Below are 27,759 nucleotides of genomic sequence, written 5' to 3'. Positions count from 1 at the left end.
CCTGTCTCCCCCTGCCCGGCCCTGAGGTACTTATGGCTGGGGGGGGCTCTGCTGTCTGAGGGGCCCTATGAGGGGGCGGCTGCTTGAGCCCCTCACCCTGGCTCACTGGTGCCTCTGGGCCCTTCCCCCCGCCCTTCCCCCTGCCCCAGCCACGGGCCCTCCTGAAAATGACGTGTGGGTCCCCCCACCCGTTCCCCATCCCCCGGGGTGCCCAGGCGCAGAGGGCATCCCCCCCAGAAACCCTCTGGGTGCCCAGCTCTCGTGGGGCCCTGCGCTCCCACGGCACTCAGGCGGGGTCGGCGCGAGGGGCAGCAGGGAACAAACTGCAGAGGCGACGGCTCGGTGCTCAGGAAGCTTTAATCTCCCCAGAACCCCCCCCCCCCCAGCAGGGAAAGCCCCCACCCCAGGGCCTCTGTGGGGCAGGGCGGGTGGGGGGCACCCGGGCGATCAGCGCAGAGCGACCCCCAGAGCCCGGCAGCGGGTTGTGGCGCTTGGGTGAGCGTCGCTCCCAGGACGGGTCGGAGCGTTTCCTCAGGCCCCTCGGCGCGGGTCCGGCACAGCTCAGGACAGGATACAACCGCCCGCCTGTTCCTGGAGAAGGAAGCAGACATGGTCAGTCCCCTCGGCTCCCACACGGGGGGACCAGACCTGGCTCGGGGGCAGCGGGAGCCTGGCCAGGCACAGCTCAGGAGGGGCTGGTCTCCCAGAGGGGCTGACTGAGGCGCTGTGGGGCCGGTGGTGCTGACAGACCTTTCCATGGGCGCCCCTGGCCAGGCCCCGTGGAGGCTCCGCTCAGACCCACCCGCTGCAACTCCCTGGCGAGGGGGCGACTCTCTGGGGTGTCTGGGGGGGCAGGAGCCCAGTGCGAAGGCCGCGTCACAGGGTGGGTGCAGCTCAGACACCCACAGCCCCCTCCCCCAGCTCCCCAGAGAAACGCCGGCCCCGTCACACAAGCCGCCCTCGTGGGACGTCTCAGCCCGTCTGGGCCAGGAGAAGCCTCGTGTCCCCCGGCGGCGAAGGGGGGAGGGGCGCTCGGCGCGTCAGACACAGGCCGCGCTGCACAGCCGAGGGTTGGACGTGGCCCATCACGGGATCCCTCCCGTCGCCCGTTCCCGGCCCCTGACAGACAGGAGTTCGGGGCACCACCCTGGCCAGTCGCCATCCAGGGGCCGGTCTCTGGGAACTCAGCGAATTCTGTTTTCCGATCCCCGTATCAATTTGGCCTCACACCATCCCCTGACGCGGGATCCCAGAGTGACTGCGGGTCCCTCTGGGTTGTTCTAAACCCTCGGCCCGTCCGTTCCGTGTGGGGGCTCCTAGTTCTCGTGTGCGTGGGGAGGAGCAAACGACTCGTCCTCAGTCACTTTCCCCTCCCCCGCCAGGCTGTTACAGCCCCTGCTCACACCCCCTTAGGCGCCTCGTTAGGAACCCAAACACCCCAGGCGGATTAACCCCTCCCCCGCGGAAGCTTCTCCCTCCCCCAGTCATCTGGGTCCTTGTCTGAGCCGTTCCCAAGCCCAGGACAGGCTGGACCCCTCTGCTCCAGCAGCCTCAGGGCCTGACCGGTCCCAAACAAGGGGATTTGCCAGACCAGGGGGGAATCTCTTCCCTCTCAGCCTGGGCTAAACTGCTGCCCTCCACCCCCCTGTCGCTAGGGCTCCAGCTCACCCCGCCGCTGCCTGGATGCTGGTGCTGCCTGGGCTGGAGCTCACTTCTGCTGTGTGGCTACTGCTGGCTCCCTGCTACTGCCCAGCTTCTTGGGCCAGATCTCCCTGCTTCACCACCCCCCTGCACCCCACCACTCCCGGCTCCGGGTGGAGTCGCCACCCTTTTCCCCACCCTCATGCCCCGTGGCCAGACCTCCCTGTGCTGGGCTCTGTGGTCCTGCTGGAGCATGGATCTTGCTGGACCAGAGACCCCAGGGTCAGGGGGGTCCAACCGGTGCCCTTCTCTGGAGATGGGGAACTCAATCTGCAGGCGGGATCCCAGCTGTGGGCCTGCCACGGATTGATACAGAGACAGCAAGACCCTCCCTGTGCTTTGTCTCGCCAGCTCTGGAGGATTCCAGCAGCCTGGTCGCTGTTCGGCTGCCGCTGCCCATCGAGTGGATGTTTGCAGAGAACTCTCCACAGGGACTCCCAGGTCCCTCTCTGGGGCAGTGACAGCCACACGGGACCTCCCCAGTCTGTGTGTGCAGACGCTGTTCTGTGCTCCAGCCGGCATTGCTCTGCACTGCTCAGAGGGATTTCAGCTGCCGTTTGATATCGCTTTGTAGCTCTTAGCAGCCTGCTTTAGACTTAACTATCTTCAGTGGCTGTCAATCATCTGCAAATGCTGCCCCCTCCCTGCTTACCCTTTGCTCCGGGGCATTTATGAATGAGTGGAAGAGGACCAGTCCCGGTGCAGTTACCTTTCGATACCTGATTCCATTCTGAAAACTGACCATTGACTCCTCCCCTTTGTTCCCTGTCTTGTAGCCAGGTACCAGACCATGAGTGGAGCTTCCCTCTTACCCCACGGCTGGCTTCTTTGCTGAAGAGTCTTTGGGGAGGGACCTTGGCGATGGTTTTTGGAAAATCTAAGTACCCGCCATCGTGATGTTTCCTTACCTTCTCATACTGGCGCTGCCTCTCGTTTTCTTCTCTCTGCCACTGGCGCTGCCTCTCGTTTTCTTCTTTCTCCCACTGGTGCTGAAGAATTTTTTCTTCTCCCTCCCACCTCAACCGGTCTTCCTCTCTCCTATTGATCTGGAATTATGCAAAGAAAGGCAACTGAGCACTGCTGGGCAAAGATCCAGCACCCAGCACTGCACACAGCTCAGCCCCCACAGTAACACCACCCGGGTAACCCTGGCAAGTGACTCACCCCCACCCAGCACAGGAAGGTGACTCTCCCCTCCCCTAAAGGTCCCTGTAAATCTGTCCAGATGGAAACGTCCTGCCTGGCCCACCTACAGGAACCCTGAGCAAGTGGGCAAGACCCAGGCAGCCAGGCCATTGACAGAAGAGTACTTGGTGCCCCCAAGGCCTGGCTTTCTCGGTTCAGTGCTCCCTGTGCTGCTGTGTCCACCCCACTTTGAGAGGGAAGGGAATTCAATAAACATGCCTGGGCACAGGGGGGTTAATTCTTTCCTGACCCCTGCTGCTGGCTGCACGGAGCCTTGAAGCAGGAGCCTCGGGAGCACAAGGCCTCTGCCATCAATGAACCCAGGGCTGCTGAGCCCCGCCCCCGCCCTCACAAGCAAACCTGTCACCCCCACACTCAGGCGTGTATTCGGAGGGACTAGATTTGAATCCCACACAGGCAGAGGAGCAAACGCACAAGGGTAAAAGGTTAATTAGGCCTTTCAAAAACTGAGGCCTGAGGCAGAGAACAGGTGGAGAGTCCATCCACGGGGGGATGCAGTAAGACATAGGAGCCATCGGCACTCACTCAGACTAACAACCGTCCCGGTGATTTCAGGTGCACGTGATCATCTGGCACCTGTGTGATCTCCATATGACTGGGCAATAGACGGGAGGTTGTGTCCAAACCGGAAATGTCTCCCACTTGGCGGTGTGGGTTCAACCTCCCTTGTGGGTTCATTTCTCATGCTCACCAACATGGTCTCAATGGCTCATCACCCACCACACAACGCTGGGAGATTTAAGGTCGGGCTGCAGAGACTCGCCCTGGTCTGGGACAGGAGTTCTCTGACGAACAGCAAAGTCACTGTGACTTGTTGGGATTCCGATGCACGTCGGTCGGCCAATGAGTCGTAGCACGGCGGTGCAATGAGAGTTAACGAGGCGCCTCCTGAGTGCCCTGGGGATGAGAGGCGCTGGCGGGAATGCACGCAGCAGGTGACTGGGCCGTGGCAGAAGAAAGGCCCCTGCAGTGCACTCGGGAGGGGGGCGGCTCAAGAGAAAAGTGTCTTGCCCTGGATGTCCAGGTGGGGAATCTGGAGGGAAATGTCCTTCCTGGTTGAGCACTTGCATTGGTCTAAGGAAACTCTCACTCCTGGGAGGAGAAAGGCCTTCGAGGGATGTTGCCATGGCTACCCGGTGCCAGAGGAGCACAGACTTGGGGCCTAGGCTAGGCCGTCTTGCACCAGCTTGTTTCTCCAGGGCCGGCTCGTCAGTTTCCTCCCAACCGGAAGCATCTGAAAAATAAAACAGAAGCTCCGAAGCAGGGAGGAGGGTGGGTCGTGGAGCACCCACGGGGAAACATCTTGAAGAACAGACATTACTGCACAGGGTCCAGTACCAGGGCCAAGTCCCACGGCTCTGGTGGAATTGTGTAGGTCGGGTACAGATTCCTGAGCCCCCTTTAGGAATCTTTTAACTAACGGGTGAGCGAATTTTTGTTTCCACTGGTGACGATTGAGTCAACGTAGGTCCAGGATAGGCCTCCAACCCCCTGACTTCTTCTGGATGAGGAAGTACCGAGAGTAGAAACCTCTCCCCCGGAAATGAATAGGTACCCTCTCCACTGCTCCTATAATAAGTAGTCGACACACCTTTTGCTGTAGAAGAGTCTCGTGAGAGGGGTCCCTGAAAAGGGATGGGGAGGGTGGGGAATGGGGAGGGATTGAGTTGAAAGGGATGGCATATCCTGAAACAACTATGTCGTTGACCCATCGGTCGGTGGAAATCAGAGACCAGCGACGTTGATAAGGCCTCAGCCGATGATGGAATAAAGCTAGCGGATTGTGTGAAGCTCCCGACAAAGGGGTGGTGCGCAGTCCCCTGACTGACCCATCAAACTTGCTGCCGCCCCTGCTGGTGGAAGCATGCCTTGCTAGGCTGTTGTCTTTGTTTCTGTTGGCGTTGCCTTGGCCTCTGCTGCTCATATGGTTTGGCACGGAATGTCACGTAAGAGAAGGGTCTCTCTGTTATAGGGCGTATACCTCTTATGCTTATACGGAGGCATATACATCCCAAGCGTTGTACACTTGGAACACCTGATCAGTGCATTGGGCAAAGAGTGACTTACGATCAAAGGGTAAGTCTTCTACCTTGTTGAACAACTCTTTCGGGGCCACAGCTTGGTGTAACCAGGATGCACGACACATGACTACAGCAGTAGCTGTCGCCCTAGCTGCTGCCTCAGCTGTGTCCAGGACAATCTGCAGTGCTCTTCTAGCCATTGCGTAGCCCTCCTGTATTACTGCCCTTAAGATTTGATACTTAGAGTCTGGTAGGTGTTCTAGAAGAGGGACTAATTTAGAATAATTGTCAAAATCAAGATTCGAGAGGGGAGCCTCGTAGTTACACATTCGGAGAACTGAAGTGGCAGAAGAATATACTTTTCTGCCTAAAATGTCCAGGCGCTTAGCCTCTTTGTCACTTGCGGTATTTTTATTTTGAGCCGTCTTGGATCTCTGTTGTGCGGCATCCATGACGAGGGAATTGGGCTGGGGATGCGTGAACAAAAAGTCCATACCCTTTTGGTTTATAAAATATTTCTTCTCCGACGTCTTGTTAGTCGGTAAGGAAGCAGCTGGAGTCTGCCATATATCATTCTCATAGACTCATAGACTGTGTCTACATTGGCACCCCTTTCCAGAAAAGGGATGCTAATGAGACACTTCAGAATTGCAAATCCACTGGGGATTTAAATATCCCCTGCGGCATTTGCATGAACATGGCTGCCGCTTTTTTCCGGCTCGGGGTTATGCCGGAGAAAAGCGCCAGTCTAGACGCGATTTTTCGGAAAATAAACCCTTTTCTGGAAGATCCCTTATTCCTACTTGAAAGTAGAATAAGAATGCGTAGTCAGAATGCGCAACCCTCATAAAGAGCTCTTGAAATTGCTTATGATCTTCCACGGGAGATAGCTCTTCAGGGAAGACAGCGTCGTACGGTGATGATGATGAATAGTTGGCCAGAGACTCAGGGGTCTGTGGTTCCCTGTTCGGGTTATAATTGTCCTCATGCTTGGCATGATTAGAAATTGAGATAGTGTCCTCCGCAGGCGCTGGTGGAACCATCGGCGAGGGTACGTGAAGTGGAGACACTGGACAAGTGGATAGTGGAGATCATGAATGCTGTCATCGCGTGTTACGAGAAGGGGGACGGTCATCATAGTAATGGTCATATCTCTGACGGTGAGTTGGGGAGCATCTTGGAGAGTAGCCTCTGGATGCATTGCATTGATGTGAATATCTTGAGTGTCTTGAGGATCTTGGTGAGATAGATCTAACAGAAAAACGAGATGGAGAACGAGAACAGCAAGAGTAGTGACAGCGGTAGTGACGGTATGATGGTGATCGATGAGGTGATCTATGGTAGTGATCCCTAGTGGAGACATAACGAGGAGCATGATGGTTGTCTGAGCAAGATGAAGCTGGTGACCAGGGTCTCGGGGAGAACCCAGCTCAGTCTGGCGTGAGGGAAGGTGTCCGAACACGCCTTGACTTGTATAGTGCCTTAGTCGGCACCGGAGGATCAAGAGGGGAAGACGGTGCCGTTTGAAGTGGGGTGGCCCCAGTCGAATAGCTGCCCTGCGGATGAGTCAGCGGTGCCGCAGGAGCTAAAAGCTGTGCCGGTGCCGGAGGAGGCTGTGGTGCAGAGGGCTGCGCTGCGCCGATGCTTACCTGCGGTGCCTGAGTCGGCGCTGTTACTTGCAGCACCCTGGAGAGCGCGGTCACAGCAGCCGGCCCCGCAGGCGTGGGTGCCAGTAGGGCTGTAGTTGACTGCGCATGCGCAGCGTCAGCCGGTGCCGGGGCCACCATAGCCGGCTGTAACACGGCTGTTAGAGCCGTTGCCGGTGCCGATTCCGCCCGTGGCCCTTTACAAAGAGCCAGCATCGGGTCTTTGGAAGGAACAAGGCTCAGGGCTGAGGCACTACGGCCCTTGCCCGTCTTCTCTGTCGGGTGCCTCGGCAAGAAGCCAGAGGTGCCCGGTCTGTCCCCCACGCTCCATCGCTGCGGTCGTTCAGCCAGCTTGCGAAGCTCCTTTGTGGGTGAACGAGCTGCATGAGTCCCGGAGGCAGTGGCGGACGGCTCGCTCGCATCAGTCTGGAGGGCTTTATTGAATAAAATTACTCTCGGTCGCATTTCACGATGGCGCCCGGTGCGCGCTGTCAGTTTCATACAATGCGAGCACTTCATCGGGATGTGCCCGTCCCCCAGACATTTGACACAGCGCGAGTGTCCGTCGGATGCAGGCATGGCATCCTGACACTGAACATTTCCTGAAGCCAGGCATAGTCTTTGTAGGTTGCAAACAACAAGAAAACAGTTTTTTTTAAAGGCTACAGAACACAACTATAGATTAGGACAGAAAAACAAAGATTTTGAAAACTAACTAGACTAACTATTAACAACTATACTAACTATAAACTGCCAAGTGGCAATTAAAGTCTCCAGAGTAAAAATCCCTTTTTCTCCTCAGGCCGGAGAGGGAGCACGTCCTAGGTCCATCTGCGGCCGCGGACGGTTGAAAGGAAAGTGACGAGCCGGCCCGCGCTCAGCTGTAACGGCTCGAACGGCGCGAGGCAGCAGGAGCGCATGCGCGGGCCGGCAGGGCTACTGCTAAGGAAGTTTCTCCGTTTGCGGCGCCGGGACGAGCCCAGCACCTCGAGTGGAGCACCCTCAGGGACACTACTCGACGAAGAAGCCGGGCCGGATGATCCCCAACACCCAACTGTCCGTGGTGACTGGCCCCAGGTGGGGGTGAAAGGGGAAATGGCCCCCAGGGATGACAGGGGTTTCCATGGATGGTGAGGGACGGTCACAGTTCTCAGCATGGATGTCAGACGTGGTGCTTGGGCTGATGCTGGGGAAGGGGAAAGAGGGGCTGAGGGAGGGGCAGGCAAGTGTCCTCTCTGGGATCCCTGCCAGCAACGTGGTGTCTCCTCAGGGCACAGATAGGAAGGTGGTTGGGGGCTGGGTGTTGGGGGGCTGGGTGTTGGGGGGCTGGGTGTTGGGGGGGTGGGGGGCTGGGTGTTGCCTGCCATTGCTGCTGGCGTCTCAGCGCTGGAGTGTGATGCCAAGGGACCAGAGCTTGGCCGTGGAAATCCTCAGAGGAGATCAAGAACCTGCTGGTCTAACAGGGCGCTGGCCCAGGCAGTTTGGGGGCAGCTGACTCCACTTCAGGCCTGCTGGAGGCCTTTAAAAACCTCCCCAGTTAGAAGGTGGGAAGAGGCAGAGAGAGAGAGAGAGAGAGAGAGAGAGAGACGGATGGATGGATGGACGGACACAGACACACACACACCCAACATTCCCATCCCCAGCCAGGTACCAGTGCAGTGCCCAGGGAAACTGAGGCACACACAGGGTTACAGCAGAGCAGCACAGGACAGTAGGAATCACACACAATGTATCAGAGCACACAACCTCCGCAATATCACAGCGTAGCAATAGTAGCTCCTCCTCTGTGCCATGGTGGTTCTCCCTGGCCAGAGGCTCCACCTGAGCAGCCAAGGTGGTGCTCTTCGGAGGGGCTCCTTCCAGGATGGGGGGATTAGGAGCTGCACGTTTGTTGGGTGGGGCCCAGCCTGCTGCTGCTGTTCCCCCGTCCTGCAGCCCTGTGGGGGGCAGCACTCGGTAGGCTGTCGCCAGCCTCCAGTCCCCCCCCCCCCCACCATGCAGTTAGTCTGGGGGCATCGGCACTCAGGGAACGGCCAGGCTCCATGGGCTGCCCAGCTGTCTGGGGGTGGGGGGCTGGTATCTGGGGGCCGACCCGGCATCCAGCACCCGTCCCGTGGCCTGCCAGGTCTCCTGGGGGAGCAGACTCCGGGTTGGGGCAGGAGGGCTCCTTGCCCAGGCTGGAGGCAGACAGGATGGCAGAGCCCAGCTGGGCTGTAGCTGCCCCCAGTGGCCACTCTCAGCATCGCGTCCCTGCTCTCTGTGCCCCCCCACCACTCTGCCTCCTTCCTTTGCATGTTCTGGAAACCAGGCCCCCTCCAGGCACCTCTCACTCCCCAGGTACAACCAACCCTGACTGGGGTTTAATGTGAGGTGAGAGGAAGCTGCTACGGAACTTGGTGGTCCCAGCGCGTGCGGCCTAGGAGGAGATCTTGGACACATGCAAGACGCACAGGCAGGAAGGACTCACAGACACACAGACGCTCTCCTAGAGACAGAATATTTCCTGTGGGATGACAGAATGACATCACCACGTCGCTCTGCGTCCCACCGCCCTCAGCCGCCCGCCATCCTCCCCCCCCCCCCGGAACCAGGGCGGTGGGAGGGTGGGAAAAAAGCCACAAGACCTCTTCCCTCCCCCCTTTGGGGGCCAGGAGCTGCCCCACCACCTCACTGTCCCCCCAACTCTGGTTAGGGTTGCCAAATGGTCGAGCAAAAAAAAAATCCGAAACCGGGATAATGAGCCCCCCAGGAGGAGGAGGTGGCGGGGCCAAGATATGCGCTAGGAGCCTGTGGTTGCGCAGAAGCCTTGCAGGGGCGGGGAAAGTGGCCACTCCCCCTACCCCAGCCCGGCTTCTGTGCAATCACAGGCTCCTAGCGCTGATCCTGGCCCCACCCTCCAGACACTCCCCCCGCTCACGCCAGGCTTCCATCCGGTGCGCAGCCGGAAAAATCTGAGAATACCGGACATTGCACAACACCGGACAAAAAGCGCAAATACCGGACTGTCCGGTGCAATACTGGGCACCTGGCAACCCTAACTCTGGTGGGACAGGAGCCATGAGGCCTCCCTCCTGCCCTCCCCTGGGGGAGCTGGGAGATGGGCCCCTCCCCCTTCCCCTGTGCTCTTGGGGGGCAGGAGTCACGTGGCCTCTCTCCTCCCCGTTCTCCACAGAGGCAGGAGTCATACGGCCTCCCCATCTCTGGTGCTCCGGGGTGGTGGGACGTGTGAGCCATGTGCACTCCCCCCTCCGCCCACCCCCAGTCCCCTCACACACCCACTGTCACGTTACTGGATATTGAAAGGAGCAGTCAGATCACTGCTGCACCCGTGGGGGAGTGTTGACCCCAAATGTGGCACAAAGGGGGCCCTGTGAGGTGTCAAATAGAAGCCTCCTTTCTTCTGATTCCATAGGCACTATTCATGTGATTGTATAATGTCGGTATGTGACGTTATAAGCATGTATTTTGGTGGATACCAAATGTTTCTCTATATGTGGCTGAACCATGGGCAAAGCAGCTCAGCCTATGGACATGCTAACGAGCAAAGCTCTGGAACAATAGCCCTCTATAGGCCAAGGACACACCTCAAGAGTGGGGACTCAGACCTAGGGGCTACCAGCAGGGAACACCGGGATAAGCCATGGGCCAGGCGACCTGCTGTAGCCAAGAAGAGACCAGGAAGGAGGGATAAATAGGCCATGTGGGGGACTCCATCTTGTTCTCAGCTCAGCACTTCATCCCAGAGGTAGCAGTGCAGGGATCGAAGAGCCAGGAAGACCTGTGGACCCATCCTGATTCTAGGATGCGCAACAAGGACTCTTAAGCCAGCAGCTGTAACATCTCTGCTAGAGCCTGCATCGAGGACTGGGAGATTCGATGCATGTAATGTACTATCCTTTAACAACCTTACTCTCATGCTTTTCTTTAATGTAATAATAACCCTTTAGATCGTAGATACTGAAGGATTGGCTCAGCGTGATTTGTGGGTAATGTCCAGAGGGTAAATTGACCAGGGATCTGTGGCTGGTTTCTTGGAACCGGACAGAACTTGTTCGGGGTAGGTGGGATTGGGTGCTAGGACCTCCCACCTGTGTATGAGGCCCGGGGCCATCAGGGGCACGGGTATTGCTGGGGTGTTGGAGGGGTTTTGCTCGTGAGGCTTCAGGCAGGCAGCTGAAGTGCTCTGTGGGACAGGTTGTGGCCTACTTGGGAAGGTCTCCAGTCTGGGGGCTAGAGACAGCCCCGGATTCGAGCAATTCGCCCTGAGCAGACTCCCTCAGATGTGCCCAGACCGGGCCCGGTCAGTAACCCCCACTCAGCTGAGACCTTGCACCCTCTGCCTGCTCCTGCCCCCTCCCCCTGCCAGACACCTGCCCCCAGAGGGGGGGCTGGTGAGCACAGCGAGCAGTGGGCGCAGGCCCCTAGTGATAAGCCAAGGAGAGGAAAGGGGGGAGCCACGGCCCTGGCATGGACAATGAACGAAACAGAAACAAGGCACCAGGCTGCGAGGGGATGAAGCAGGAACTGACCCAGGGCCTGTGGGTAACAAGAGGGGTCAGCAGGGGAGTGAGGGGTGAGAGCTGCAGCTGCAGCGCGTGGCTGGTTCATGGTCTGCCCAGGGACTGGTCACAGACATTAGCCGACCAATCGGAGGGGGTGGTAGGATGCACTGACCAATGGCGTGACGCGTGTGTATTTCGGCTGGTTCCTGGCTATGTGCTGGGTGTGCGGTTCGCCCTCCCCCTCCGCACTAGACCCTTCACCAGCTCCAGTGTATCCGAGGGGAGCCAGGAGGGGACCTCGCTGACCAGTCTGGAGCTGAACTCTGAGTTCTCAGGGTCCAGAGAACTGGACAAAACTCCCCGTTTCTGCAGCCAGCCCGAGGGGCCCCTGGCGGAGCTGGCTGGGTCTGAGCCAGGCCTCACCCCCGCTCTCAGCCCGTCACAGGTCAGCCCCCCCGGCCTGTCACATACGGACCCACACGAGCAGCCCGGCTGGCAGGGCCCCCCAGCCTGGCAGGAAGGCAGCTCCTGTCTCTGCCCACTGGGGGTCAGTGACCAGCCCGTGTCTGGTACCAACAGGGCCCAAGCAACCGGCCCCGCCCTGCTGATTCTCCATGGGGGGCCCAGACGCGGCAGTGAGGGGCGCCGGGTGACACTGATTAGAGAGACGGGAAGGGAGGGGCATTCCTCCCCCCATTCACCACTCGCCTCCTAAAGGCTTCTCCCCACAGGCCTCAGGAACCAACACGGGCAGGGGCTGGATAAACACACAATTCCCCCGCCCCCGACCCGCCTCCCAGTGCATGTGGGACAGGCCCTCATCCGACCTGCCTGGCTCCATTCGGCCGGCAGAATGGGAAACCGAGGCCCAGCCCCACCCCTGAGAGACCCAGCCCTGGCGCAGGCAGCACTGAGCGTATCGACTCCCTGCTTTCCCCACACTGGACACTGTGTGTTCCTGGTGCTCCCTGGAGGAAACGCTCCGTACATCACCCCGCCAGCCCCACAGGGACTCACCCATTCCTGCTGCTGCTTCTCCTCCCGCTCCTTTGCCTCCTTCCGCATCTGCTCCATCTCCTCTTTCAGTAGGTCGGCTTTCTCTTTGAAGCCCTGTTCCAGCAGCTTCTCCTGCTCCCTCAGCTTGCACTGCAGAGCTCTCTCCATCTCCTGCTTCTGCTTTTCAGCCTCCTCCTTCATCTTGGCTTCCATCTGGCGAATGTTCTCCTGCTGGCTGCGTTCTAGGTCCCTCATCTGCTGCTCCAGCTGCTGCCTCCTCTCCTCCTCTGCCTTGCGCTGCTGCTCCAGCTGCTCCAACCTCGCCTGGTCAGCTGTGGAAATGGGAAATGCAAAGAACGTGGCATCAGCCCCCTGCTGTGCAGTCTGCATGGGGCAGAGAGCGCCCAGCCCTGCAGACAGGGGCTGGGGCTGATTCTAACCTGGCAGCTGCCTCTCCACAGGAGGGGCCGGTCAGTTTCCATGGCGATACAATGGCCACCCCTGCTCCACAGGCCGGGCTGCAGGTGGGTTCCCACAGACCGGACTGGGCCCCACTTTGGGCCCCAGAGAACGCCGGGTCAGGCTGAGGGGTCACATTACGCTTGGCCAAGCACCGACTTGTCCTGCAAGCGGGAAGTGACCCGGCCAGGGCAGGAGAGCTGGGACCTTCCTGCCAGTCACGCCCCCAGCCCAGACACCCCACGTGTCCCCGCAGGGAGAGAGATGGGTGGGAAGTTCCCGTCTGTCTCCCACCCTGCAGCTGCAGGTCCCTGGAGGCAGGGTCACGGGGCCTCTGCTGGGGGTGGGGGGCAAACCAAACCCACCTTCAACACCAACTGGGGCAGCCCCAGCCAGACCCCACCCTCGCTGGACAGACGGGCAGAGCCGAGAGGGGGTGACACGGGCTGGAAAGGGTTAAGTGCCTTGGAGCTACATGACCCCAATTCAGCCTGTAATGGCAAACGAGAGCCGTGTGTGAATGGGAGTTAGGGCCCTTCCCTACAAACAGCCAACACAGGCCTGGCCAGTGGACGAGAGCTCTGACAGTGACCTGCAGCCTGAGAGACCTGGGGCAGCACCAATCGGACGTGCTCACAAGAGAGTTTGGTTACATGGTTCTCCCTGCATCTAAAGTCTCTGCCAACATCTCAGGCTATGTCTATACTGCGGGGGGGCTCCGTGATACCAGCGGTATCCCAGAAAAACTCCACCATGTTTAAAGAACGGGTTTGCGCTTCCACTTTTTTTGGCAGAAGGGCAAACGTGCTGTATAGGAAGCCCTGTCTTCCTCCTTCCACGAGGAAGAAGGGGGCTTCGGAAAGAGGGGGATTTTCCAAAATTTGGCCCAGTGTAGACAGGCCGAATTTCAGAAAAGCCTCTTGTGAACAAAAAAATCGGAAAAAGCTACGCAAAATGCAGAGCACATTTTGCATAGCTTTTTCCGAAATAAAGCAGCAGTGTAGATCTACCCTCAGTGACCTGGGAATTCCCCTCTGAAGTCTGCAGCTACTTCCTGGAAATGGCAGAAGATGGTGTGACCGTGTGTTCGGGTTTTCCCATCTCCTGCACCCCAATAGTGTCACAAACAGACTCCACCAGCCAGTAGAATAGAGGGAGTTTATTGCTTCTCCAGGATACAGCACAGCACAGATGTAATCTGGCTACAGGAACTGGGGCTAGGAGGCCTCAGTGCCCCTTTGAGATGGGGGAGACTGGGCTCTTAAATCCCAGCCCCCTTGCTTAGGCTGCTTCCTCCATGATACCAGCCAGAAAACTGCCCAACTTCCAGCCCTGACCCCCAGCCAGGAGCTGCCTTCCTCCTTCCTCCCTTAGTTCCTCTCTCTCAGGGAGGTAACCAGCAGAACCAGTTCAGTGACTTCCCCTATCTGACCCATCAGCTATACTGCTGGGCCGTGCTACAGGCAGCCACCAGCGGGGGTCACGCACAGCCCACTGACTACCCCCACAGTTCGCCACAGATGGGCAATTGCTTTATGTAATCCATGTTGCTAACTACTCCCGATGCTTAGAAAACAGGAGACCAACCTCCAAGCTAAGACAATTGCTTGTGTTCACCCAAGGACGGCCTGCTGCCATGGGGCTGTCCAGGAACTGTGCAAAGGGTTCATAAGACATGATCCTTTACTCTCAGACCTGCTTAAGCTTTTATCAGGGTGTTTGAGATGAAAGGCTGATGTCTGTATACCTTGTTTTACGAGGCAAGAGGGATCCGTCGCCAAAGGCTTTAGTGAGTGATAGAACTGTGGCTAGACTGCTGCTTTTCATAGCCAAAGTTCTGTGGTGATGTGATGTAGTGGGGGTACCTGGCTGGTTTCTATGCTGCTGGCTCTGGGGTAACCCCCACTGGCTGCCGTGGGTACCACGACCCAGCAAAACAGGATGAGTCACTATGCAAACCAGTACGGCCAGACACCCCCCATGGAGAGGAACAAAGGAAGGTGGAATGCTGCCCTGGCTGGGGGGCAGGGCTGGAAGAGTGTTAGTTAGTTGCGGGCTGGAAGCATGGAGGAGACAGCCTAGGGAAAGGGGCTGGAGATTAAGGGGCTCAGTCTCCCCCATCTCAAGGGGGCCTGAGGCATCCTAGCCCAACTCTGTGACCAGATTACATCTGTGCTGTTCTGTATCCTGGAGAGGCAATAAACTTCCTCTATTCCACCGGCTGGTGCAGTCTGTTTGTGCCATTTCGGGGTGCAGGAGACGGGGAACCCCCAACTCGCCGTCACAGGCGACAAAAAGCAGCAGCCATTTTTATGCTAATGAAGCGTGGGAGATTTAAATCCCCGCTTCATTAGTAATTTCGGTATGTCTAATTCACATCCCTCTGGCGACAGAAGGATGTAGTCTAGACATACCCCTACTGTTAATTTGCAGAGGTATATTTGCAGGTGGTAATTCCGGAGGTTCCATGTGGGCAGGGCGGTTCAGTAGCTCTTCAAAATGTTCTTTCCATCTACTGAGCTGCTCGCATGGGTTTGTTAGCACACACTCCTCCTTATCCTGTACTATCTGATCCACTATATGCTGGGACCCAGCTAGCTTCCCTGTGATGTCATACAGCCCTTTCAAGTTTCTCTGTCCTGCAGCTTGTTCCACTTGTTGTGCAAGGTTTTCCACAAAGTTCTTTTTGTCCCTTTTTCCAGCCTTTTTAACTTCTCAGTTGGCTTCTGAATAGTCTCTGAGCTTCCGCTTAGGCTGCTCTTGTTTTGCTGTTGTTGATTGCTGCTTTTCTGTCCTTTCGTTCCTTCACTTTTCTCAGAGTTTCTGCTGTGATCCATTCTTTGTGACGCCTTGTCCTCTTTCCCAATGTTTTATCGCAAGTTTTAATGTGTTCCCAGATTTGTTTCATGGTAGCATCTTCCAGGATAAGGTTTGTCAGAAGTGCATGTCTGTTGGACAGCTTCACTTGGAAACGGGCTCTTGTCTCTAAATCTTTCAGCTGCTCCACATTGAATCTCTGCCCTAGCTTGTTTACAGCATGACAAGATGATGATCTCAACCTACATCTGCTCCTCTTCTAGCGTGGACGTCCTGCATCAATCTTCTGAAAAAACTGCTGATACAGATGTGATCAATCCGGTTTTCTGACTGATGGTCCACTGAAACCCAAGTGACCTTATGGATCTTTTAGTGTGGAAAAACACTACCACCTATCACCAATCTGTTGAAGGATGAAAAGTCACTGAAGCGCTCTCCATTTTCATTCATGTTTTCCCATGATCTGTTCTCTGCCTGTATTTATTCTTCCAATTTTCACATTGAAGTCGCCCATCAAAATCGAGCTGTCCAGATTGCGTGCATCTTGTCTCCCACAAGCCCAAGCTTGTACTGTTTCATCTCCACTGCAATGTGTGCTGTCTTTCCCACTTGATACATGGGGCCCTACGGTGGCCACCTCAACCATCCCTATGGACGGGTCCAGGGCAGCCGGGGGAATTGCCTTGGGCAGTGGGGGCCTGGTGGCAGGGAGGCAGCAGCTCTCACCCCCTGCTGCATTCACCGCGATGGCAGGAGCTGGAACAGCCCCACAACCTGCTCCCCTCTGCTCTGCTTCACCCCCCTCGCTCAGCCCACAGGGCCCCACCCCTCTGCGGCAGCAGGGAGCCGAGCGCTCCAGCCACGGAGCTCCCCTTCCCACCGCGCAGAGAAGTGAGGGGCAGCGGCTGGGAGAGGGCGGTGGGAGGAGCAGAGCAGGCTGCCGGGCCACTCTCGCTCCTGCCGCCAAGGGCAGTGTGGGAGGGGGCAACCCCTCTGCCTCCCCATGCCAGGGCCCATAAACCCCCACTCATGTTGTGCGAGGGAGGGAGATTTGTCAAGGGGGTGGGGCTCGAGGGAAGTAATGGGGTGGGGTGGGGGTGCAGAAGAGGTGAGGGGCCTCTGACACCAGGCTTGCCACAAGCCCCAGGGGTTGCCCCAGGCCCTGCACCTCCCAGGCACGGCTCTGGTCACATCCCTCTGGATCCTAGGCTGGGGGTGGCTTCTATATGCACAGCACCCTGCCTGTGGCACCACCCCCGCAGATCCCATTTGCCAGAGTTCCTGACCAATGGGAGCTTCGGTGTCAGCCCCAAGGCACAGGCAGTGTCAGAGATCCCTTGGCCACTGTCATGAACAGGAGTTGCCAAGGAGAGTCGGACTTACCTGGGGGTGAGGAAAGGGTTAAGCAACTGGAGGTGCACCTGAGGGAGGGGGCTTTGGGCATTCAGCCAATGAAATGGAATTTAAAACCGAGAAAGAATTTTTTCTCTCTTCCTTTGTTTTTAGATCAGAGCAGTTTTTCCCCAGGTAATGGGAGAGATGGGTTTTCCCAGAAACGGACTTTTTAAAATGTGTAAGTAGGGAAAAGTTTAGCTAGTCTGCCAGGGTTTATTGTTTTCCTTGTTTGGGCATTTGGAAATCATGTCTGAGCTGGTTAATTTTTGTAGCTCAGGATTACAGCCCAGGGACTTTCCCCCAGTCTGTTTCACTCCCTGGCTTTTAACCTCCAGTCATGTTCTATGCTTGCAACAATAGTCTTGTTTGATAATAAAAGTGTTTTCTTTTGTTTTTGATTAACTGATATTGGCTGTCCGTAAACTTTTTTTTTTTTTTTTGTCCGTAAACCTTCATGCCTAAGTTACCTGGCAGGAGCACCTCTGTTTGTTTTCCCAAGTCCAGGCGAAATGGAGGTTGGGGAAGGGGGAAGAGCTTTGCTTCGGGGGGGGGGGGGGGGGGGATTCCAGTGACCTCTGCCCTGGAAGGGCTTATTTTATATTATTTATTTGCACTTGATGGTAGGAGCAACCAATCGTCATTCTCGTGGGTTCCAGGGAAACTGGGACTGGACAAGTTTGTCTCTGGGAGGTCCAGAGACAGATACTTAAGGTATGTCTACACGAGACCCCTAGTTCGAACTAGGGAGGCTAATGTAGGCATTCAAAGTTGCTAATGAAGCCCAGGATTTAAATATCCCCCGCACTTGATTTGCATCTTCCCAGCTGGTCGCCATTTTTGAAATTTACAAGTCCGGACTAACTGCCCGCGGCTACACGCAGCAGGGACCCGGTAGTTTGAATTAAAGCCCTAATTCGAACTACCTGTTATTCCTCCTGAAAGGAGGTTTAACAGATAGTTCAAATTAGGGGCTTTAATTCGAACTACTGGGTCCCTGCTGCGTGTAGCTGCAGGAAGTTAGTCTGGACTTGTAAATTTCAAAAATGGCGACCAACCGGGAAGATCCAAATCAAGTGCGGGGAATATTTAAATCCCGGGCTTCATTTGCAGCTTTGAATGCCTACATTAGCCTGCCTAGTTCGAACTAGGAGGCTAGTGTGGACATACCCTTAGAGAGTCTATTCTGCTAGTCATCCCCAAAGCTACACTCAAAGTGCCAAGCTGGGGAATTTAGCCCTGAGAGCTGCCCTGCGCCTACCAGCCAGACCTGCCAGCTGTTTCCAGGAGCCACGTGGAGCCAAGGCACTTGGGGATTCCAAACTGCGACTCCCCTGGGAATACGTTTTCCCTGCATTAAACCTTCTACATCGTCCCTCCTTCCCACTGAGCTCATCGCCCTTCACTCTATTAACTGCCCAACTCACTGCCAGGGCTGCCTGTGCTGCAGGCTCCGGGGAACCAACTGCTCTGGGCCGGGGGCGGGACGCTGGGACGGGGAGAACTGATGTGCTGGGAGTTTTGGCTGATGGGGCCGTTCTCACTATGTTCCGTCGGTCGGGGGGAAGACAGACGGGGGGCTCAGGGGCGGCCTGTGACTCTGTGGTGAGACTGGGGGAGGGACCCAGGGGCACACAGTTGTTACTGACATGGGGAAGTTGAACTCTAGGACCCATCACACATGTGTCTGACAGTCTCCCTGAGACCGGCGCTCACAGCTGTGAGACCCCCAGACAGCCTGACGGGTGAACAACGTGGAACAGCTTCAGCACAGCAACCGAGCAGCCCCTGTAGCTCCCAAAGCACAACCCGGAAATGGGAGACTGCCAATGGCCGTGGTGTTCGCTGTAGGGACACCCTGAGCCCAAGGTGACCATGGATTCCCAGCCATAGCTCTGCCATGTGAGGAGGGAGGGTTGTTGTGGTTGTTGTTGTCTTTGTTATTGAAAAACAGGAAGAAACCTGCTGACAACCCTTCCGCAGAGACTTACCTGCCCGGTTCTTTTCCACCTCTGACAGCATTTTGTCAGACTGGAGAATGCAGGCTGCTTCTGTCTTCTTGCTGTCAATGAACTGCTGCAGCACCTGCTCCGCCTGGGGACGAGGGGGCAGGTCAGTCTCTGCACTCAAGGTGCTGATCTCTGGGTGGGGGCACCAGCAGGGGGAGAATTGCCCGACAAGAACTCAGCCACTCGGCAGAGCAAATCGCCCCCGAGACGCGGCCGGGAGCTGGAAATCCATGAAGGGAGGCTGCTGAGTGACCCGCAGAAAACCCCCCAGAGCCTGCCAATGCAGGGGCCTGTGAGCAGGGGCTGAGGGCAGAGGGTTTGGGTGTATATGAGGTGCTGAAAAGAGATTGAGACCGTGGGGGGGGCTCAGGTTAGGGGTCTGAGGCTGTAGGAGGTGCAGGAGTAAGGGCTGGGGAGTGTGAGGAGCAGCTCAGGGCTGAGGGTTGATAAGTGGGGGGCAGAGGGGTCAGGGTTTGGGCTGTGAGGAGAGGCTGAGGGGAGATGGTTCGGGTGAGTGTGAGTGGGGGAAGGAGTCCGGACAGTGGCCTGGAAATGGTGGGCGGGGTCAGGGAGGGTGTGGGGGGATGCAGGAGTCAGGGCAGGGACTGGGGGTGGGGGCTCAGGGAGGGGCGGAGGGTGTGGGGGGTGCAGGAGTGAGGAGCGTTGGGCAGTGAGGGGGGGAGCTGAGGGCAGGGGCTGGGCTGTGGAGACCGTGTGGGGCCAGCGGTGCCATTCAGAGAGGGAGGGAAGCAGGGAGGGAGGGAGGCTGAAGGCCCCTTCCCCGGGATTCATACCAGGACGCTGCTGCTCCCCTTCCTGTCACTGTCGGGGGGCGAGAGGGAAGGACCCGGCCTGGGTCTCTCACTGCCCTGCCCTCCCCAGCCAGGCGCAGGCTCTGTGCTGTCCTCTCACCCCCTGGCACCCACAGGAAGGGGCAGAGCAAGCAAAGCCCTGGCAGGGATCCTGGGGGAGAGGAGTCAGCCCCTGCCCTCCCTAAACGGTGCCCTGGGGGTGGGTTCTTGGGGCTGGGGCAATCCCAGACTGGTCAGGGGCTCCCCTCCAGCCAGCCCCTTTCACCCGCCTGCTGCTTAGCCTGGCAGTCTGCAGGGGAGCCCCGGAGCCCAGCTGGGAGCCAGCCCCCCCTCCTGCAGCTCAGCGCCCCAGCACCGGACGGCCCCTTCCTTCCCGTTTGTCTGCGCTGAGCTGGGCTAACTGGCCTGTAATGGCCAGGATCCCCCAGGGGCCTTTTCTCCATCGGCATCGCCTGCTCCCCACATGCTCCCCGCTGTGGGTGGGACAGAGCCTGGGCTAAGGGACCTTCCCCCTCAGTAGCCGTAGAGCTTTGTAGCTGCTCCCTTGAGAACTCTGCTCCCCTCCCCAGGGCCAGGAATGGCCGAGCCCAGCGGCACCAGGGCTGTGAATTGCCGGGCCCAGAGGTGCTGGGGCTGCCTCTGGGGCAGTGAGACCTGAGGGCCAGAGTCAGCGCAGCAGCCCTTCCCCACGCGGCGCTCCAGCACGGGGCTGGTGGCTCAGGACGGGGGTACCGGGGCCCTGGCCATGGCAGAGCAGGGCAGGGATCCCACTGAGCTCTGCAGAGTCCCCCAGCGGGGAGGTACCACTCCCTCCCCTCCCTGGGCCGCTTCCTCGCGTGGCCAGTGGTGCCCTGGCCCAAGACGTCTCAGGATTGCAGGTTCCTCGGTGCAGGCTGCCCCCGGTGCTTTGTGAGCTCTGGGAGCTTCGTCTGAGCCCCGGGCCCGCAGCTCCTGCAGGGAGGGGCTGGGGCTGGCTCTCCGCATGCGCCCTTCCTCTCCAGCATCGTCCTGCCCCATGGATTCAATGCTTCCTTTTATAGGGGCCGGCCTTTGAGCATGCTCAGTACAGGCCGGGACTTCCCTTGCCCACAGTGTGGTGTTAACCCCTTCCAGTGCAGTGTGGGGCCTGGGTCACAGTCCCCCAGTGTGAATATACGCGACCCTGGCAGAATGTGACTCAGCGCTCCCAGGCTGGCTTGCAGGGCTACTGCATGTGTCACGCCGACCAGTAACAGTGGTTCAAAGGGGACACTGTGTACAGGGCTGGCCTGAGGCTCTCTGGTGCCCTACACAGCACTACTGAGCTGGTGCCTGTGCCCATTGGCAGCTGGCGAGATGGGATTTTATAACCTGCAGCAACACACCAATGAAATAGTTTGAAAACAAATTTAAACTCCGGACCTGTCAACTGACACAGCAAATCCAGACAGTGATGGGGGCTGGCGGACGCCTGTTGAATGGCCCCGTACCCCTGGAATGGCTCTTCCACAGGGGCTGCTAACAGCTCTGGTGGCTTTGTCACTGGTACGTTAACTAGACCCTCTGCGCAGGAAGCAGACACACAGAACTGGGATGGGAAGAGGCCAGTGGGTGGACAGTAACACCCAGCGGTGCCCCAAATTTAGAATCATAGAATCCCAGAGCTGGAAGAGACCTCAGGAGACATCGAGTCCAGTCCCCTGCCCAAAGGAGGACCAACCCCAACTCAATCATTCCAGCCAGGGCTTTGTCACCTAGATTTCATCACCTCCCTAGGGAACCCTGCCCAGAGCTCCCTCATGTGCCTAGGGAAATAATTTGTCCTAATATTCAACTTAGACCTCCCCAGCTGCAACTTGACCATTGCTCCTGGTTCTGCCATCTGCTGCCACTGAGAACAGCCTCTCTCCAGCCTCTTTGGAGCCCCCCTTCAGGGAGTTGCAGGTTGCTCTCAGATAGCCCCTCACTCTTCTCTGAAGACCAAACATGGTGTAATCCCTCAGCCTCCCCTCATAGGTCATCTGCTCCAGTCCAAACCCTTTCTGTAGGGGGGGGGGGGAGCAGAACTGGATGCAATACTCCAACTGTGGCTTCCCCAGTGCCAAATAAAGGGGAATAATCACATCTCTAGATCTGCTGGCAAGGGTACTCCTAATCCACCCTAATATGCCATTAGCCTTCTTGTTGACTCATATCCAGCTTCTCATCCACTGTAATCCCCAGGGCCTTTTCTGCAGAGCTCCTACTTAGCCAGTCGGCCCCCAGCCTGTAACAATGCTTGGGATTCTTCCATCCTAAATTCAGGACTCTACACTTGTCCTTGTTGAACCTCATCAGATTTCTTGTGGCCCAATCCTCCAATTTGTCTAAGTCACTCTGGACCCTCTCCCTGCCCTCCAGCGTATCTACCTCTCCCCCTAGCCTAGTGTCATCCACAAACTAGCTGAGGATGCAATCCATCCCCTCATCCAGGTCATTAATAAAGGTGTTGAACAAAACTGGACCTAGAAGTGATTTGTGGGGCACTCTACTTGTAAGCGACCACAAATGAGACATCTAGCTATTGATCATGACCCACTGAACCCGACAATCTAACCACCAGTTTCTTATCCACCTTGTAGTCCACGTATCCAATAAAGACTTCATTCGCTTGTTGGCAAGACTATAGTGGGAGACCGTATGAAAAGCTTTGCTAAAGTCATAGTAGATCACGTCCACCACCTTCCCCATATCCACAAATCCAGTTACCCCATCATAGAAGGCAACCAGATTGGTGAGGCAGGACTTGCCCTTGGTGAATCCATGTTGACTGTTCCTGATCATTTTCCGATCTTCCTAGTGCTTGAAAATGGATCAGCATCCCCTCCATGATTGTTCTGGGGACTGAGGTAAGTCTGACTGGGCGGTTGTTCCCTGGATTGTCCTTCTTCCCTTCTTTAAAGGTGTGCACTGCATTTCCCTCAGCCTCTCCTCAGAGGTCATGTGCTCCAGGCCCCTCATCATTTTGGTCACCCTCCACTGGACCCTCTCCAATGCATCCGCATCCTTTCTGTAATTGGGGGCTCAGAACTGGACACAATACTCCAAAGCCAAATAAAGGGGAATAATCACTTCTCTAGATCTGCTCGTAATGCTAGTCTTAATGCAACCTAATATGCTATTAGCCTTCTTGGCTACAAGGACACACTGTTGACTCATATCCAGCTTCTCATCCACTGTAACCCCCAGGTCCTTTTCTGCAGAACTACTACTTAGCCAGTCAGTCTCCAGCCTGTAGCAATGCCTGGGATTCTTCCGCCCCAAGGGCAGGACTCTGCACTTGTCCTTCTTAAACCTCATCAGATTTCTTGTGGCCCAATCCTCCAATTTGTCTAGGTCACTCTGGACCCTATCCCTGCTCTACAGTGTATCTACCTCTCCCCCTAGCTTAGTGTCATCTGCAAACTTGCTGAGGGTGCAATCCATCCCCTCATCCAGGTCATTAATAAAGATGTTGAACAAAACTGGCCCTAGAACTGAACCTTGAGGCACTTCACTAGAAACTGACAGTCAACCTGACATCGAGCCATTGATCATTCCCGCTTGGTCTGACCTTCTAGCCATCTTTCTATCCACCTTACAGGCCATTTATCCAATCCACATTCCCTTAACTTGTTGGCAAGAATATTGTGGGAGATCGTATCAAAAGCTTTGCTAATGTCAAGGTATATCACATCCACTGACTTTCCCATGTCCACAGAGCCAGTTACCTCATCATAGAAGCTAATCAGATTGGTCAGGAAGGACTTGCCCTTTGTGAATCCATGTTGACTATTTCTGATCACTTTCCCCTATTCCAAGTGCCTCAAAATGGATTCCTTAAGGATCCCCTCCATGATTTTTCCAGGGACTGAGGTAAGACTGACCTGTCTGTAGTCCCTGGATCGTCCTTGTAGTGAGGGGAGGGCTGGGAGCTGTTTTTCCCCTTTTCATTCAAATGTTAATTAGTCTCTAGGGCTATGTCTAGACTGGAGGGGGGTTTGGGATACCAGCCGTTTCTTTTTTTGGTGGAAGAGCTGACGCGCTCTTTCAGGGAGCTCTGTCTACCTCCTTCTACAAGGAAAAAGGGCTCCTCCAAAAGAGGAGGCTTTTCTGCCATTTGGCCGTGTATACATGAAGCCAATTGGATAAAGCTACACAAATTATGGAGAGCAATTTGCGTAGCTTTTTCTGAGAAAAGGATATAGCGTAGACGTAGCCTAGCTCAGCCTAATTGCAGTTTGTCTCAGCCCTGCAGCTCACCCCACACTGATCACTGGGGCTATCTTGGTCCGTATCACTGCTGCTAGGCACCGAGTAATTACCTCCAGCCCTGCAGCAGAGCATCACGTCTCCCCCTGGGCAGTTGTATCCTCCCCTCTTCCAGCCTCCTGTTCCCATAAGTTCTGGCTTTTCACCCCTCCTCTCCCTCGAGGAATCCAAGCTGAGCTCCAGTTATTTACTAATCATTATTCTAGCACCATGAATCTAAGTCAAACCCTTTCTCTCAATCACAGCCCCTTGGACCAAGCCTCTGCCTGCGCTACCTTCCAAGGACATGCTCCAATAGGCCTTTAAACCCTCTATGACAAATACCGGTTGGACAAAACTTCCTGTCCAAAGCATTTTCAGTGATTAGTATCCTGACAGACCCAGGGCAGCCAGCTACAATAGTGCGGTGGGGCGCAGACAGACCAGCAGTTTCTGTTTCCTGAATAAACTGCCAGAGACTCCCACCATGTAATCAAGGCAGGCAACTAAAGCTAATTAAGAGCTTGCCTGGAGCAGCAGGCTAATCAGACCCCTGCAATCATTTAAGGCCTGCTGGGCTACTTTAAAAGGTTTCCCCTCTGGTGAGGGAGAGAGAAGGAGAAGAGCGAAGGACTGAGAGGAGGAAGTGTGTTGCCAGAGCACTGAGATAGGACAGAGTGTCTGGGCGGAAGCAGGCATGAGTCACCCAAGAACCCGGGGGAAGGTACTAGGGGAGCATTTGGGGAAGTGGCCCAGAGAAAATGCTGCTAGACTGGGACTAGAGGAAAAACCCATCTGTGGCTGCTACCTGGGGTCCCTGGGCTGGAAACCAGAGCAGTGGGTGGTCCTGCGTCCCCCCTTCCCCCAAACCCACTAAAATGCCTGCCCCTGGAAAAGGAGGCCAGGATTATGGAGGGGTTTCACCCCAATCCTTTGACTTTGCCAGTGACACTGGCAACTAGAAAAGATACGAGGCAGGGAGCAGAGTCACAGTGAGCCCCCGAGGTAAGTAACCAGCTAGAGCAGGGGTCACCAACCAGTCCATTGGAATCTACAGGTAGATCTGGGAGCCCCTGACAGGGGATCCTGACTAGTTTGGCCAAGAGGCCGTCAAGTGCCGGCACTTCAGCTGCCCTTCCCCCCACAGCTGCACATCTCCTGTCCTCTGCCTTGGAGCTGCCCCTCCCTGCCCTGCACAGCAAGCAGGAGGCTCCACAGGGGGAGGGGCAGCTCCAGGCAGAGGACATCTCACAGAACGGAGGAGGGGGCACAACAGGGCTTGGGATGGAGTTTGCTGCCGCTTTTGAGCGTGGTATAGAGACAGGGCAGGGGGGATCCTGCTGTAGCCCCACTGCACCCCCTCCACATTCCAAACCCCTGCCCCAGCCCTGAGACCCTTGGATGCAAACTCCCTCCCAGAGCCTGTACCCTGAACCCCTCCTGCACCCAAACTCCTGCTCCAGGCTCAGCTCAGAGACCTTCAAACTCCCAATCCTTAGCCCAAGACCAGAGCCTGCGTCTCACACTCACCATGGCTCCTTTGTTGGGTGCCCTCTGGAAACTCTCCAGCACTTGTTTCTGGTCAGTCACGTACAGCTGGTACCCGCCGGGCTGCATGTAAACCCCCTCGCTGAGCTTCCTCTCCACGTCGGCTGAGAGCTGGGAGAGCAGGGCCCGGCAGGTCTCCTGGGACGCGGTTTGGTTCCTGCCCAGCACAGCGCTGTAATGTTCATTTATCGCCGTCTGGGGAGTGACAGGGAGAGAGCGGTGAGTGGGGGGGGGGGGGCTGCATTTCTGCCCTGCCCAGTGTGCTAGTGCCCGTGTGCTCAGGAGACGTCCCCCCCTCGGCAGTGGAAGCCCAGGGCCCAGCGTCTGACCCGGGGCCGGGCAGTGTCCGGGTGGAGCTGGCCTGGGTGATTTACTGATGTCAGTGGCGTTTAGAAACAGAACGTCCCCGGGGACCTGTCCCTCCCGCCCAACCCTCGCTGGGACCGTCCGTGGGAATTCGGTGCCAACCCGCTGAAACGTTTGAAAATCCCACTGAGCCCTGAGCTGCCGCCGGGCACCCGACCCTGTGAGCTCTCAGGCCCTTTGGCGCTTGGTGCGACTCAGCCAGAGTCCCAAGAGGGGACGTGTCCCGACCGGCTGGGAGACTCGCTGCTCTGGGCTCAGCAGGGAGCTGCTGCTGTCGCTGAGGGAGATGTGCCCCCACCCCCCCAGCAAGCTCCGTGTGAAGAGCCCTGAGCCCCGGGCTGGGCGTATTAGGCAGCTGCGGGACCGCGCTACCGCACAGCTTAGAGGGGACTTGGCTCCTAGGCACAGGGCTGCCCCGTGGTTCTGTGTGGACACAGCGATGGGCCAAGCAGGCTTCTGGTCCAGGAGGGGGCTACCCAGGTGCCACTGTGACATCCCCAGGAGAGGAGCCCAGGTATGTACAGCAGGGAGACTCCACCTTTTCCTTTCTGAGTCCCCCTCCCCCAACATGCCCAGCCTGCTTGTGACACCACAACTGGGCCTCGCCGAGGGGTGAAAGGCCAGAGCCTGCGATGGGGTAGCAAGCAGGGCACCTCGCTGGGGCTCCACGCCATGGGGGAGGGGCACAAAATAAGTTACTTGGGATTCAGCTTCAGCCCCAGGCCCCGTGAGTCTAACACCAGCCTGGTTCTCGGGTCTATTGGGCCACCCCCTGAAACCTGCTTATGGCCCCACAGTGGGCCCCAGCCCCTGGCTGAGGAGCAGCGATGTACAGCACCTGGCACAGGGGGCCCTGGTCTGTGACGGGAACAGCAAAGCAAGAACACAAATACATAACGCAGAACAATTAATAGAACATTGCGGCTAATGAAATACATTGAAAAACAGCAGCCATCTTGGCTAACTTGGGGTATGTCTACACTACAGCATTAATTCGAGTTAAGCTAATTCGAATTAATGCATCTATACACAAAATCTATTTCGAAATAGCATGTCCACACTGAGTGGACCCTGAACCGAAGGTAAGGCTGGCCGGAACCAGTGCAGGCAGGGCATCAGGTTAGGACCTAGTGCGTGAGGCTAACTGAGCTCTGTGCTTAAAGGGATCCAACCCGCACCCCAGACAGACAGTTCTCAGGGTTCCCCGCTTGCTTGTCTACCTCGATGAGGGACAGCAAAGCAGTCCTGGCTTGGAGTGCCCTGAGTGCCCGCACTTGGGACACCACAGCACTCGGCCACATGGAGCCAGAGCGGCTCCTGGGCATGCCGGTGCGTTTCGTGGGGTTGTTGCCATCAGCCCGGCTGCACTTGCTGCAGGCTGCCATCCGAGGGGTCCATCGGGGGGCTGTCAGGATCCAGGAGGCCCTGTGGAAGAGCATCTACCCCAAGGAGCCCTCAGAGCCACCCTGGTCCTCCATACCGGGGGATCGTGCCCCATTCCTCCCTCACGTCCTTCCACTTACCTCTCGCTAGACCCCCTGATATCAAAGAAATGCTCAGGGCCCAGGATTGGGGATCTCGCTGGACCAACTTGACTTTCATGCAAACCTGCTCCTGAGTTCGCATGTGGCCTTTGGTGGCCAGGCTGGCAGCTATCCTGCCATAGACAGCAGCATTCCTCCCTCTAGTGTGGAGATCATGGACGTTGGGGGCATCCCCCCCAAACCTGAATAAATTCGATGATCTCCACCCTGGATTAGGAAGGCGTCCACCTTCTCCAGCCCCTGGCAGGCTCCTGAGAGCTGGCAGGCTGCTCCTGGGGAGTGGTGGAGGGCTGGCTGCCAGTGGCTTGCTGTCTCACGTTTTGGGACCACTGGGTCAGGGGCCCCGGTGGCCACTGCTGGCTCTGGGCTGGCAGGCTTGGAGCTGGCGCAGGCACTGTGGCCAGGGTCTACCCCTTTAATGGCGCTGGGGCTCAGGAAGAGGAGAGTAAATTTTCCTGGTTGTGCCCAGAGAGGCCACCAGGGCTCCCTGGG

At 57.0% G+C, this 27,759-nt stretch overlaps 1 protein-coding gene across 1 annotated transcript in view; it reads right to left on the bottom strand.

Moving 5' to 3' along the window:
- Positions 1-326: 326 nt before the first annotated feature.
- Positions 327-27,759, bottom strand: part of LOC142819583 (guanylate-binding protein 1-like) — a 112,463-nt gene continuing 85,030 nt past the window's right edge. Inside the window, exons 15-19 of the mRNA XM_089772587.1 lie at positions 25,340-25,552; positions 18,732-18,834; positions 12,094-12,404; positions 2,610-2,747; positions 327-591 (exon numbers count right to left, since the gene is read on the bottom strand). Coding sequence (XP_089628713.1) covers positions 562-591; positions 2,610-2,747; positions 12,094-12,404; positions 18,732-18,834; positions 25,340-25,552 — 795 coding nt within the window. The 3' untranslated portion in view covers positions 327-561. The remainder of the gene's footprint in view (positions 592-2,609; positions 2,748-12,093; positions 12,405-18,731; positions 18,835-25,339; positions 25,553-27,759) is intronic.

The sequence above is a fragment of the Pelodiscus sinensis genome, chromosome 22 (genome assembly GCF_052426305.1).
Source record: "Pelodiscus sinensis isolate ZL-2025 chromosome 22, ASM5242630v1, whole genome shotgun sequence".
NCBI lineage: Eukaryota > Metazoa > Chordata > Testudines > Trionychidae > Pelodiscus > Pelodiscus sinensis.
Note: the sequence above shows the minus strand (reverse complement) of the source record. Positions and strands in the feature narration are given on the sequence as shown.